Source organism: Rana temporaria, chromosome 1, assembly GCF_905171775.1.
Source record: "Rana temporaria chromosome 1, aRanTem1.1, whole genome shotgun sequence".
In the NCBI taxonomy this organism is placed as follows: Eukaryota; Metazoa; Chordata; class Amphibia; order Anura; family Ranidae; genus Rana; species Rana temporaria.
The window spans coordinates 471,124,117-471,139,523 of NC_053489.1; the positions used below are offsets into that span (position 1 = coordinate 471,124,117).

The 15,407-nt window shown below is 44.8% G+C and overlaps 1 protein-coding gene across 2 annotated transcripts in view; it reads right to left on the minus strand.

Moving 5' to 3' along the window:
* The window catches only part of AP1AR (adaptor related protein complex 1 associated regulatory protein), a 64,405-nt gene that overhangs the window by 25,800 nt on the left and 23,198 nt on the right, over window positions 1-15,407 (minus strand). For both annotated transcript variants that reach the window (XM_040329116.1, XM_040329108.1), the window contains exons 3-4: window positions 14,927-14,953; window positions 4,397-4,422 (exon numbers count right to left, since the gene is read on the minus strand). In XM_040329116.1, the coding sequence (XP_040185050.1) occupies window positions 4,397-4,422; window positions 14,927-14,953 (53 nt within the window). The remainder of the gene's footprint in view (window positions 1-4,396; window positions 4,423-14,926; window positions 14,954-15,407) is intronic.

A 15,407-nucleotide genomic window follows, 5' to 3' on the forward strand; every position in this document is an offset into this window, starting at 1 on the left:
ACACGTGCGAGTGGGCCCTCAAAGTACACTGAATATCAATTTTTTTCTCATTTAACCACTTAAGCCCCGGACCTTTAGGCAGATAAATGCCCAGGCGGTTTTTATTTTTTGCACTATAAACAAAAATAGAGCAACAATTTAAAAAAAAAAATTCTATATTTTTTACTTTTTGCTATAATAAATATCCCCCAAAAACATATATAATTTTTTTTCTACCCATTTTTGGAATAAAAAAAATCGCAATAAGCGTTTATCGATTGGTTTGCACAAAATTTATAGCGTTTACAAAATAGGGGATAGTTTTATTATTATTTTTTTTCACTACTAATGGCGGCGATCAGCGATTTTTTTCGTGACTGCGACATTATGGCGGACACTTCGGACAATTTTGACACATTTTTGGGACCATTGTCATTTTCACAGCAAAAAATGCCTTTCAATTGCATTGTTTATTGTGAAAATGACAGTTGCAGTTTGGGAGTTAACCACAGGGGGCGCTGAAGGAGTTAGGGTTCACCTAGTGTGTGTTTACAACTGTAGGGGGGTGTGGCTGTACGTCTGATGTCATCGATCGAGTCTCCCTATAAAAGGGATGACTCGATCGATGCAGCCGCCACAGTGAAGCACGGGGAAGCAGTGTTTACATACGGCTCTCCCCGTTCTTCAGCTCTGGGGAGCGATCGCGAGGGGGCGGCTAGAAACGAATAGCCACGCCCTCGTCCCAGATCGCTCCCCGCGGGTTTCCGACCGCCGCATGTACCGCGGGGGGTCCCGATCGGACCCCCGACCCCGGGAAAGGCAGGGACGTACATGTACGCCCATATGCCTGTATGTGCCATTTTGTGGACGTACATATACATGTACATATACATGTACATGTACATATACATGCGGCGGTCGTTAATCGGTTAAAGAGAGTTTGGGTCTCCAAAATGTGTTTTTTTTATTGGTTTGTCTAAATTAGACCTTTAAAAAAATTATATATTTTATATATATATATATATATATATATATATATATATATATATATATATATATATATATATATATATATATATATTAAAATTATATATATTTTCCATTTTAAATGTACCGTAAACCTGCAAAGAAAAACCTAGGTGATAAAAACTAAATGACACAAGGGAAAAAATCATAAAAAAATAGGGATTGCATTTAATGAAAACTGCATACTAATTCAATATACAGAGAGAGATATATAAACAACTGAATTTTAATGCAAATCTTGATCTTTCCATTAAAGCCTCATACACACGATCGGACTTCCATCTGAGTTTTCCATGGATTTTGGTCCGAATGAGCGTTGGCCGTGAACTTGTTCTGCATACACACGGCAGGACATTTTTAGACAACTTTCACCAAATCACATGGTTTTTCAGCTCTTTACCGCCACCCTTTGGGCAACTTCTGCTATTGTTGTCTGATCTTTAGCATTGGTTCCAAGCATGCGTGTTTGTACTTGTGTACACACGATTGGATTAGCCTCCATCGAACATTTGTTGCCGAAAAGTTTGAGAGCATTCACACCGAACATTTGTCCGATGAAAAAGCGAAAACAATTATCCGATGGAGCATACACAAGGTCGGATTGTCCGATCAAACACGTCCGACGGACCATTGTTGTCAAAAAGTCTAATCGTGTGTATGGGCCTCAAAAGTTTAGGTAAAAAATCAAATAAAATCAGCACAAAAAAAAAAAAAAAAAAAAAAAAAAAAAAGGGACAGTACTTACATTTAGGCCCCTAAGACACGAAGCAGGCTCCATTGGAGTCCACCATGAGGGATCTGTCCGCTGATCTCCGCTGAGCAGGCAAGATGGCTAATCTGCGTCATCTCTGCTTATGCAGAGCAGACACGGCCCACTATCCTTTATGGGTGGTCAGATGTTAACAGACGGCCTGTCCGTAGACACCCAACTGTCATCCGATCCAATCCACCAGACAGATTGGGAACATCTTGTTTTTAGCAGATAGGATCGGATGTCGCCGGGTGTCAACAGACCCTTTGCTCCATAGGAGGAGGGTCCTGAAAAACTGACAGATGGACCCAATCAGTCCATTTTTTTTCTTTTAAGATGCTTTTGGCCGAAAAATAGCTTATGTAAAACGCCTGAAAAACACACCCCCTGCAGCCCCAGTGTGAAAGCCTGAGTGCTTTCACACTGGGACGGTGCACTTACAGGATGTTAGGAAAAGTCCTGTAAGCAGCATCTTTGGGGCAGTGTATACACCGCTCCCCTCCACCACCCCTGCCCATTGAAATGAATGGGCAGCGCTGCAAAAATGGCTGCAAAGCGATTTGGCAGCGTCGCTTTTCGGGCGCTATTAACCCTTTCTTCGGCCACTAGTGGGGGTTAGAAGTGTCCCGCTAGCGACCGAAAAGCGCCGCTAAAACTATGGTAAAGTGCCTGCTAAAACTAGCGACGCTTTACCACGACAGCCATTGTGAAAGGGCTCCTAATGTTAAGTGTCCCCTTGTGCTGCTGCTGGCTGTTCTAGTTTTAATCTGAAGTCTTCTGCAACCCATAACCCCACAGCTGTAATTTTCTGGTGCTGCGGGGTTAATACATGTGCTGGACCTGTCATAGGCACTTATCAAGTATGCCAATTAGATGTTTCTGCCCCCATCTTTGGAAGTCATACTATAGCGTCTATGAATTAAAAGCAAACTATGAATGAAGGACAGGAGGATGAAAGAAAGATCTTTCCCTTGTGCTGATTTTGAACAGATGTCATTTTGGTGGCATTGTGTCTGTTCAGTTTTTCCTCCTTCTTGAGCACAGAGCTTAACCACTTGTCTACATTCGCCATAGATTTTAAAATGGTTAATTTTTTTAAACCTTTCAATAATCCTAAACGTTTTTACCAGTAGAGATTGTTTCTTTATGAAGACAACTGGGAAACCTCAATGTGTTACAGTATGAGTGTGTGCTAACATTTGGGTCCTTTTCTACTCATTTTGTGAATGACCATGAGCATTAGACAGCATCTGCACTCTTGTCAAGGACACCCACTAAGAGCTTTTAAGAGGTCATTAACCACTTGCTGACGGCCGTACGACTTTGTATGGCCGCAGCGCGGCTCCCAATCTCTAACAGGCCGTCTTTTTACGGCCGCCGCTCCCAAGCGCGCAGCGGGGGAACTGCTGTGCTGGCAGTGTCCCTTGGACACAGCCAGTCACAGATCGCCGTGAACGGCCAATCGGAGCAGCCGTTTCCTAGGCGATCTGTGCGGCCAATGAGAGATGATCTCATGTTTACATATGAGATCATCTCTCATTCCCGGCTCTCGCAGACAGCGGTGCTGTCAGGGGAGAGAGGAGACGGATCTGTGTCTCTTGTACATAGAGACACAGATCGGTCACCCCCCCCAGTCACCCCCCTTCCCCCACAGTTAGAACACTAATATTAGGGTACACATTTAACCCCTTCCTCACCCCCTAGTGTTAACCCCTTCCCTGCCAGTCACATTTATACAGTAATTAGTGCATATTTATAGCACTGATTGCAGTATAAATGTGAATGGCGCCAAAAATGTGTCAAAAGTGTCCGATGTGTCCGCCATAACGTCGCAGTCCCAATAAAAAATCGCAGATCGCCGCCATTTCTAGTAAAAAAAAAAAAGAAAATAATAATAATTCTGTCACTTATTTTGTAGGCGCTATAACTTTTGCGCAAACCAGTCGCTTATTGCGATTTTTTTTTTTACTAAAAATATGTAGAATACGTATCGGCCTAGACTGAGGATAAAAAAAAAAAAAAAACGTAAAAAAAAAAAAATTGAGCTATTTATTATAGCAACAAGTAAAAAAATTATTTTTTTTCAAAATTGTCGCTCTATTTTTGTTTATAGCGCAAAAAATAAAAACCGCAGAGGTGATCAAATACCACCAAAAGAAAGCTCTATTTGTGGGGAAAAAAGGACGTTAATTTTGTTTGGAATCGCAAACAGTCCTCTGGTCAGGAAGGGGTTTAAGTGCCCAGTAAGGAAGTGGTTAATGGACTTTGGAGAAAAAAAAAAAAAAAAAAAAAAAGACATTTAAAATCAAGCATCCTCAAAATTATTTTCAGATATCTTCCGCTTGCATACTAGAGTAGAGATTCAATTCACTAAGCTTTAACAAAATTAATACACATACCAAGACCCACGTTGATTTTGCCTTTTCATGTGCTTGATTTCAATGGAAATGTGTGTTTAAAACTCGAAAGATGTGAAGGAGCCCTTGTGCGCAACTGATTATTAAAGCTGTACCCTGGCCGATTTCTAGGAAAACATGGGCTGATGGCGGTCAGAGTACTAGATTGAACCAGAATTGACAATGTATTGCCACTATAAATCTTGGACATTTGGGTTTAATAAAACTGTAAACGATATCTTACCTCTGACTACTTCCTGGACTTTCACCCTGTAAAACCAAATAATAAATTAATAATTTTTACTTTTTATAACAATGTCAAATCAGAAAATATCAGCCGACAGAAATAATTTATAATAAAAGGGATGTCTATACCATCCAAAATTAAAAAATAAAATAAAAAATTGCCTTCTACTTTAATCCACGAATGTATACGAGTCCGATTTGCAATTTTTTATCAACAAAGAAGGTAAAATTCCTTTAGATTTATAAATGAAGGTCAGAAAGAAGTAGGAGGTCAGCATGGCGACACCCAGAACAAGTAGGGTGGTACCAAATTTGCTAAAACACAATATCAATGGCAACTCCGACTGCTTAAAGTGGAACTACACTGCATCTGAGCACGACAAACCAAAAATACTATTTTTATCAATAATAATAATATAATGGTGTCCAACTGTCCATGTACAATGGTGTTTGCGCAGCACTTTACAACATAATATCAGACAGTATAGTTGCAATACAATTCAAGCTTACAATTTCATTTATTTTTAATATTCAAAGTAAACTCCCCCATCCATTTATGTCTCCATGCTTTATATTCTGAGAAATCACTTCCTAGCATTCCTGGCTAGGGTGACCAAGAGTCCCGGATTGCCCCCCCCCCTCCCCCCCAGAGCTGATCTGATGCCCCCAAAAAAGGCCTCCACATTGCCGTTTTACTCACTGACAGTACTTGTCCTGGCCGAGAAGAGGCCAGGACAAGTACCTGTCAGTGTACCGCCCCTGCTTGTGATTGGAGAAATCATAAATCCCGCCTCTTGTGTCTAATCACTGTAGAGCCAGCAGTGGAACAAGGTAAAACGGGCGTCAGTGAGTAAAGTGGCAATGCAGCTGCCTTTTTAGGAGGGGGCTGCGATTCGTTACAGCACAAGATGATTTTTAGGAAGGTGGGTGTCCCAGAATGGCAGTTTGGAAATGTGGTCACCCTAATGTAGGCAGGAGTGTGTGCTTAGCTGAGAAAGACCCTCTTCACCTCCTGAAGACTCCTGGGATGTATGACATCATTTGCCTGGGCAAGAAAAGTAGGAAGTAGCTGAAGAAATGTAAAACACGTATATATAATATAACTTCCTAACTTATTGGTAATGCTAGGAGCAAAATGATTACAAATAACCAATGTTGATTGAGAGAGTGAAGTTCCGCTTTATTAGTAGTAGTATTAAACCCCCCAAAAAAAAAAAAAAAAAAAATGTAATAAAATGACAGCTTATCAATCATTAGCAGTGGCGGAATTATCATGGTCGCGGCAGTTCCAATTGCCACTGGGCCCCGCAGTTCCACTACTTTAGGGGGGCTCGCAGACCCCCCTTCATCCGTCCGCCAGTGTGAGGTGCCGCAGAACCCCCCCCCACCCGTCCATCTGCTAGTGTGAACGGCCCGCCAGTTAGCTCCGCCACGGGAGGAGGGGGGGGGGGGTTCGTCCGTTGATACTGTTGAGGATGATAGGAGAGTAGGCAGAGCTGAGACAGTGGACGTGGACCGCCCTGCCCTGCCCTACCCCGCCCCTATCCAGAGAGAATGTGGGGAGGCGAGGGAGGTCACTGAAAAAAAAGTCAGCTGACACCAATCACCTGAAGAGGGAGGAGCTGGCAATCCATGAGGAAAAGGCATCCCTAGGCTCACTTGTGACAGAGTTCTGAGGAGGAATAACACCACCGCTGCCACCCCTCCTCAACACTATCACCTCCCCTCAATACCACCACCACTGCCACCCCCTCTCTCAACACCACCACCACCCCCTCTCAACACTACCACTGCCACCACCTCTCAACACTATCACTACCACCCCTCATCAAACACAGCCGCTGCCACCCCCAACACCACCGTTGCCACCCCCAACACCACCGTTGCCACCCCCTTCAACACCACCACCACTGATGCGCCCCCCCCCAACACCCCTCAAAAAAATTATCAAAATTATGCTATTTCAGGGGGGGCCTTCATGATTTCCTGCACCGGGGCCCTGAAGTTTCTAGTTACGCCTCTGCTCATTAGATGTAGTGGCTGCTGATCTGGCCAGTAATACACCACCTGTATTACAGTGGATGATCACAGGAAGCATATTTGGACAGCAGCATTGTCAGTCCGGGGACAGACGAGTGCTAGATGGACTAGCAGAATCACATACTGTGACAAACTAAAGCCCAACTGCAGCTAACATTAGGTCACAAGAGTTGCATTCGTGAGAAACAAATGTACTTTTTCCACTTAAAACAATTATTTGATTTGGCTTATTTATTTATTCATGGGAAGTGCATTAATCATTCATCCACTTTATGATCCATAATTCTACTAAGATAAGGATGCATCATTTAAAGCTGAACTCCAGCTTTTGGTAAACTCATCATTTGTTTGAGCCAACTTGGCCCAAACAAAGAGATTTTTAATACAGCTTACCTGTAAAATCTTTTTCTTGGAGTACATCACGGGACACAGAGCGGCATTCATTACTATATGGGTTATATGGAGTACCTTCAGGTGTAGACACTGGCAATCTCAAACAGGAAATGCCCCTCCCTATATAACCCCCTCCCATAGGAGGAGTACCTCAGTTTTGTAGCAAGCAGTATGCCTCCCAAAATGGTCCTCAAAAAAGAGGGGTGGGAGCTCTGTGTCCCGTGATGTACTCCAAGAAAAAGATTTTACAGGTAAGCTGTATTAAAAATCTTTTTCTTTATCGTACATCACGGGACACAGAGCGGCATTCATTACTATATGGGATGTCCCAAAGCAATGCTTACAATGAGGGGAGGGAGAACATCTCCAAGACAAAAGGATTTAATTTAGAGATATACTCAAATCATAATAAATCCAACTTAGTTGAGAAAAATAAAATTTTTAAATTTAACTCGAACAAGAGGAGCCCCCGGAATCCGAGGGTCTCAAACTGCAGCCTGCAGCACTGCCTGCCCGAAGGCAGTATCAGTATTCCTTCTTACGTCCAACTTGTAGAATTTTGTAAACGTGTGGACAGAAGACCAGGTTGCCGCCTTGCAAACTTGAGCCATAGAGATCTGGTGGTGTGCTGCCCAGGAGGCGCCCATGGCTCTAGTAGAATGAGCCTTTAATGATACTGGAGGAGGCAACCCTTTCAAGCCGTAGGCCTGAGTGATTAATTGCTTAATCCACCTAGAAATGGTGGACTTTGCAGCTGCCTGCCCCTTCTTGGGCCCATCCGTAGAATGAACAGCACATCTGTCTTCCGGATCTTCTTTGTAGCTTTAAGATAGGCCTTCATGGCCCTGACAATATCCAAGGTATGCAGCAACCCTTCCTTTCTGGAAGTAGGTTTAGGGAAGAAGGATGGTAATACCAAATCCTGGTTCAAATGAAAACTGGATATGACCTTCGGAAGGAAGGAAGGATGAGGGCGGAGAACGACCCTGTCCTTATGAAAAACAAGATATGGTTCCTTACAGGATAAGGCTGCCAGCTCCGAAACTCTTCTTGCGGAAACTATGGCAACCAAAAATACTAACTTCCTTGTCAGTAGAACCAAAGGAATATCAGCCAACGGCTCAAACGGTTGTTTCTGTAAACTTGACAGAACAAGATTTAAATCCCACGGACAAAGCGGGGATTTAACTGGAGGTCTAATACGTAAGACCCCTTGAAGGAAGGTCTTAACCAGCGAGTGGGTGGCCAGCGGCCGCTGAAACCACACTGACAGAGCAGAAATCTGTCCTTTGATTGTGCTTAATGCCAATCCTTTATCCACTCCTAGCTGGAGAAAACTTAATACTCTATCGATGGTAAATTTGCGAGAAAGCCATCTCTTGGACTCACACCAGCCTACATAGGCCTTCCAGACCCTGTAATAAATCACCCTAGAGACCGGTTTCCTGGCTCTGATTAGGGTAGAGATTACTTTCTGAGACAGACCTCTACCCCTGAGAATCAGGGATTCAGCTTCCAGGCCGTCAAATTTAGATGCCGTAAGGCAGGGTGGAGGATCGGACCTTGCGATAGCAGGTCTGGCCGTAGAGGAAGAGTCCAAGGGTCTCCCACTACCATCCTTAAGATTAGTGAGTACCATGCCCTTCTGGGCCATGCTGGAGCTACCAGGATGACTGGTATGTGCTCCACCCGGATCCTGCGCAGCAGGCGGGGTAGTAACTGGAGCGGGGGAAACGCATAAAGAAGTTTGAACTGATGCCAAGGGCAAACCAACGCATCGGTTCCGCAGGCCATCGGATCCCTTGAGCGGGACATGAACCTGTCTAGTTTCTTGTTGAGTCTCGATGCCATGATATCCACGTCCGGCACTCCCCATCTTTGGCAGAGTGCTTGAAAGACTAGTGGATGCAGAGACCATTCCCCCGGCCATAGAGTCTGGCGGCTTAAGAAGTCCGCCTGAAAGTTGTCCACTCCTGGAATGAATATTGCCGATATGCAGGGCACATGAGCCTCTGCCCATAGAAGAATCAAGCTCACCTCTCTCTGAGCGGCTTGACTCCTGGTTCCCCCCTTGGTGATTTATGTATGCCACGGCCGTGGCATTGTCTGATTGAATTCTCACCGGGAACCCCTGCAATTTTGACGTCCAAGCCCTGAGGGCTAGTCGAGCAGCTCTGAGCTCCAAGATGTTGATGGGCAACTGCTTCTCTGGCTTTGCCCAAGTACCTTGGCGAGTGCAACCATCCAAAATTGCTCCCCAGCCCGTCAGGCTGGCGTCTGTGGTCACTATCTTCCAAGCCACTGGGCTGAAAGACCTCCCCTTCAGTAGATTCTGAGGGTCTAACCACCAACACAGACTTTGTCGGACTCTTGATGAGAGCGGCAACGGGATATCCAAGGCCTGTGGCCTTCTGCTCCATGCTGACAGGATGGCTGCCTGTAGGATGCGAGTGTGGCTCTGGGCGTATGGTACCGCCTCGAATGTGGCCACCATCTTGCCTAGTAACCTCATACATAGGCGAATAGTCGGTTCTTTCTTGCTTAGAACCAGTAGGATTAATTCCTTGATGGCTTTTACCTTCCTCAGAGGTAGGAACACTCGTTGTTCTGTGTCTAATCTCATGCCGAGATATTCCAACTGCTTTGTGGGCTGGAAAGCTGACTTTTCTCGATTTAGGACCCAGCCGAACCTCTCGAGGTATTGGACCGTGAGGGCCACTGCTCGCTCCAAGCCGGGAGACGAGTGATCTATGACTAGGAGGTCGTCCAGGTATGCTAGGATCGTGACCCCTTGGATCCTTAGTGAACACCCGGGGGGCCGTAGCCAACCCGAAGGGAAGCGCCACGAATTGGAAGTGACGCGAAGCCACCATGAAGCGTAGATATCTTTGATGTGGCTGATAAATTGGAACATGAAGGTAGGCATCCTTTATGTCTATGGACGCCATGAAGTCGTCCTTCTGGAGTGTGGCAGCTGCTGACCGCACGGATTCCATCCGAAATGAGCGGATCTTTAGATATGCATTTACCATCTTTAGGTCCAAAATTGGCCTGACATCTCCATTGGATTTTGGGATGATGAATAGGTTGGAGTAGAAACCCAGCCCCTGTTCCAGGACTGGTACCTCTACTATTACTTCCTGGGAAAGTAGATGATCTAATGCCGATCTTAATGCGGCTCCCTTTTCCGGATCGTTTGGAATCCTCGACTTCTGGAAATGAGGAGGAGGAAACCTTAGGAAATCTAATTTGTAGCCTGTGGCCACGGAAGACCGTACCCACTCGTCGGGAATGCTGGCTTCCCAAATCTCTGAAAAGAGTCGCAGCCTTCCCCCCACCTTCGTGGGTGGGGGCGCCCCTTCATAAGGTTGGCTTGGGGGCTGGTTTTGCTGGTTTGCGAAACCACTGCCTTTTGCCTCTAACAGCCTGTCCTTGTGATCTGCTGTTGAAGCCGAAGTTTGCTTTTGCAGGAGGCCGTCGATACTGCTTGGCATTAGAGGGCCCCTGCCCAGGGGAATACTGTCGTTTAAACGCAGGTCCCTGAACCTTCTTCTTAGTTGGCAAGAGAGTACTCTTGCCGTTTGAAATGGTCTGAATGTATTTATCTAGGTCTTCTCCGAAGAGTCGTCCTCCATGGAAGGGGAACCCTACCAGGAGCTTCTTGCATGGGGGCTCAGCCTCCCAGCTTTTTAACCATAAGAGTCTTCTCATATGGATAAGGGATAACGATAAACGTGACGCTTGCTGGATAGAATCCTTGATTGCGTCTACCGTAAAACATATGGCCTTAGGGACATCCGAAAATTTTTCTGCCTGCTGGGCCGGAATAAGTTTAAGCATCTGCTTAAATTGATCCGATAATGCTTGAGCGACCCCAATCGCAGCCACAGCTGGCTGTACTACTGCCCCTGCAGTAGTGAAGGAGTTCTTAAGTAGTGCTTCCAAGCGCTTATCAACTGGATCCTTGAACACCTGTATGTTTTCTACAGGGCATGTTAACGATCTGTTAACACATGAGATGGCTGCGTCCACTGCAGGAGTAGCCCATCTTTTGGAAAATTTTTCTTCCATAGGATATAGGACAGAGAACCTTTTAGGTGGTAAGAAGATCTTATCTGGCTTGTTCCAATCTTGGAACAAAATTCCCTCTAATAGAGGATGGATCGGAAACACAGCATTGCTTTGAGGCGCCCTCAGTGAGCCCAAAGCTGAAACCGTCGATACCTGGAGATCTGGTACTGGCAAGTTGAATGTCCTATGGACCAAGTCCGACAATCCTTGAATCCACCAGCTCTCCCTCAGGGAGACTGCCCCAGACTCCTCTGTATCCGGGTCTTCGATCCCTGAACCTACTTGGTCCGTGTCCAAGAGGTCGTCCAATTCCCCTGAGGAAAGGACCTCCTCTTCTGAGGGTCCGCGCTCGGGCGACGGAGATCTATTCCGCTTACTGCCCCGCATAGCTGCGGATATCATTTTTCCCATGCTTTTCTGCATCTCTTTTAAAGAGGTGAGTAATACCTCCTCCGTGACCATCTTAGGGTTGGACTGACCCGCGTCAGCTCCAGCCCCAGATCCCGATGGCCCCAAGGCTCCCTGTAGGGAAAACAGCGGCATACCATGGTACAATACCGAGGTACACCTGCTACCTATTGGTATTTGGAACTATAAAAGTTAATTGTCCAAACACCTGTTTGGGGGATAAAAAAAAATGCTTCCTCTCCCCTAGATGACTTTTTTTTTTTTTTTTTTTTCGTTTTTGTTTCAAATCCAGGAAAGAAAAAACATTCTGTCCCCCTGAGTAGTATTGCAAAGAAAAACTATGAGATGGAAAAGAAACAGCCTATTTCTAGGCTTGACAAAACAGTCCTCTGAAGACTGCAATATCCTTTCTGGCCACTGTGTGTCCTCGGCGCCCCGTGCTGCCGCTCTGGTCTTTCTCCTCAGTTCCAAAGTATTGATGGAACAAACAAAGAAGGGCCGCCCCTTCCTTTAAGCCACTGACCCGCCCTTCCCCCCCAGCAACCTCAAACAGGAAATGCCCCTCCCGACAGGGGGAGGGGGGGGGGGGGATTTTGGGAGGAAGGGACCTCTCTGTTCCAGCAAACTGCAGCCTGCAGCCTGGAACCATGAGGAGGTCAGCGTTTTGCCTGCTTGCAGGCTCTGAGGAGGAAGACTGAATGGAGCATCGCCTGGAGGCCTGCAGGTAAGCAAAGCTCTCTGACACACACATATATTTTTATATAACACAGGCCCCACTCAATGCTTTTCCAACACTACAAGGGAGGTCACATCTTATGGGGAATAATACATAGAGAGCCATCCTATCTTTATGATATGTGACTAGTTTGCCGGATGCAGTGCATAACTTTAGGCATGTCCCCTGTGACCCCCCAGAAAAAAACCTGCTAAGAACCAAGTTCCGCAAGTTTTCCCCTCACTTACCTGCTCCATGCCGCAGGACTTTGCCAAGCAAGAGGCCCAATCTTCCCCCATCTCCGTGGGGATGTCTAGACCTTCAGGCCCTGGGTTCCTATGAAGGATCCACTGTCCTGGGCCCATATAGCACCCTGGCAACAGAAAACTTTAGGTACCCAAAGGTTTCTAAGTTCTGGGCCCAGGGTCCAGCTCTCTAAAAAGAAAAGCATTATGGGCTATACCCCAAGGGTTTGGGGTCCGGTTACTGACCACTTTAGCGCTGAGGCTTTTTTGGACAGAACCGGTAGCTCACCTAATCCCAAGGATGCGGAGGCAAGCTAAACCATGACTAACACCTAAGACACTGGCGTAAAAACTGAGGTACTCCTCCTATGGGAGGGGGTTATATAGGGAGGGGCATTTCCTGTTTGAGATTGCCAGTGTCTACACCTGAAGGTACTCCATATAACCCATATAGTAATGAATGCCGCTCTGTGTCCCGTGATGTACGATAAAGAAAAACTGTCTCTCACCAACATACGAGGCCGCTGGATGTGCGGTATAAACTGTATGTAGCTGAGGCTACAAGGCCAGGTTCAAGCAGAGACCTTCCCGTCTCGCACCTGGAACACAATACAGAGGTAGTGACATCAGGCCGCCTCGGACTCATCCAATCAGAGGAAGCTTTTAATTCATTGCTGGAATACTTCACTTTTTCTGATTGGCTGAGCATTGATCAGATATAGGCTATATTGTGTTCTGTGTACAGTGCCTTGGAAAAGTATACCCCTTGAAATTTTCCACATTTTTGTCATGTTACAACCAAAAACTTAAACGTATTTTATTGAGATTTTATGTGATAGACCGACACAAAGTGGTACATAAAATTGTGAAGTGGAAGGAGAATGACAAATGGTTTTCAAAATTTACACTAATCAATATCTGAAAAGTGTGGGGTGCATTTGTATTCAGCCCCCCCGGAGTCAATACTTTGTAGAACCACCTTACCTTGAATTACAGCTGCAAGTCTTTTTGGGGATGTCTCTACCAACTTTGCACATCTAGAGAGTGACATTTTTGCCCCTTCTTCTATGCAAAACAGCTCAAGCTCTGTCAGATTGGATGGAGAGTGTCTGTGAACTGCAATTTTCAAGTCTTGCCACAGATTCTCAATTGGATTTAGGTCTGGACTTTGACTGGGCCATTCTAACACATGAATATGCTTTGATCTTATTGCCCTGCTTGAAGGTGAACCTCCGCCCCAGTCTCTTTTGCCGACTCTAACAGGCTTTCTTCTAAGAGTGCCCTGTACTTGGCTCCCTCCATCTTCCCATCAACTCTGACCAGCTTCCCTGTCCCTGCTGAAGAAAAGCATCCCCACAACATGATGCTGCCCCCCACCATGTTTCACAGTGAGGATGGTTTGTTCAGGGTGAAGTGCAGTGTTAGCTTTCCGCCACACATATAATTTGGCTTTTAGGCCAAAAAGTTTAATTTTGGTCTCCTCTGATCAGAGCACCTTCTTCCACATGTTTGCCGTGTCCACCACATGGCTTCTCGCAAACTGGACTTCTTATTGCTTTCTTGCCACTCTTCCATAAAGGCCAGATTTGTGGAGTGCAGGACTAATAGTTGTCCTGTGGACAGATTCTTCCACCTGAGCTGTGGATCTCTGCAGCTCCTCCAGAGTTACCATGGGCCTCTTGGCTGCTTCTCCGATTAATGCTTTCCTTGCCCAGCCTGTCAGTTTAGGTGGACGGCCATGTCTTGGTAGGTTTCTGTTGTGCCATACTCATTCCATTTTTGGATGATGGATTGAACAGTGCTCCGTGAGATGTCAACGCTTTGGATATTTTTTTTTATTTTTTATAACCTAACCCTGCTTTAAACTTCTCCACAACTTTATCCCTGACCTGTCTGGTGTGTTCCTTGGCCTTAATGATGCTGTTTGTTCTCTGACAAACCTCTGAGGGCTTCACAGAAGAGTTGTATTTATACAGAGATTCAATTAAACACAGGTGGACTCCACTTACTAATTAGGTGAATTCTGAAGGCAATTGGTTCCACTATATTTTAGTTAGGGGTATCAGAGTAAATACAAATACACACCACACTTTTAAGATCTTAATTTGTAAATATATATATATATATATATATATATATATATATATATATATATATATATATATATATATATATATATATGTATATAAATAATTTTCCTTCCACTTCACAATTATGTGCCACTTTGTGTTTGTCCATCACATAAAATCCCAATAAAATACATTTACAATTTTGGTTGCAACATGACAAAATGTGGAAAATGTCAAGGGGTAGGAATACTTTTTCAAGGCACTGTATGAGACAGGAATTTTCGGCTCCAACCCGGAACACCGTGCGGTATGCTATATGTTGCATCAGCTGCATACAGTTTATACCACACATCCAGCGGCCTCACACTTGAGGGACATAGTTTGTTTGGGCCAAGCTGGCCCAGACAAACTATGTAAAGTCTAACAAAAGCAGGAGTTCTACTTTACCAATATTTTTCAAATGGTTTAATTGACAAGAATAACAGAATAGTAATACAAAATGCATAAAAGCTGCTATTATACATAGAGGGAGATTTCAAAACGATACAGTCTGATCATTACTCTACATCCTTTAGGGGTCTACTTACCTCATCGCTTTCTACAAGATTTTCAAACTGTTTAAAAAGTAGAAAAGAAAAATATAAATGTTTAATTATAATTGACAAACATGCATATAGTATATTCAAATTATATTATATCAGGCTATTATCCACTCTCAGTGAATATCCTAAGGCCTCTAGTTCGCTTGTTTTTTATGAATCATAGGATGCTTCATAACTCGTCTGTGTCAGGTTCCCCGTTATCTACAAACAATACTTACATGGAAGATGAAACAGGGACAGTATTTTTCTAGCCTTATTAAATGCATTTTACCAACGGGAAAAAAATGTGAAAGGAGGAAAAACAATGGTCAAATACATAGAACATACATCCAAAAACCAAACAAAGCCCAAGAGCAGCCTTTCCCAACTAAGGTTTCAGGAGGTTGTGAAGGGTACCTAGTCTCCCACCTACGCTGACCACCAATGCAAAGAGAAAAGGGAGTAGCCGCTCCAGGTGGGAACCCGG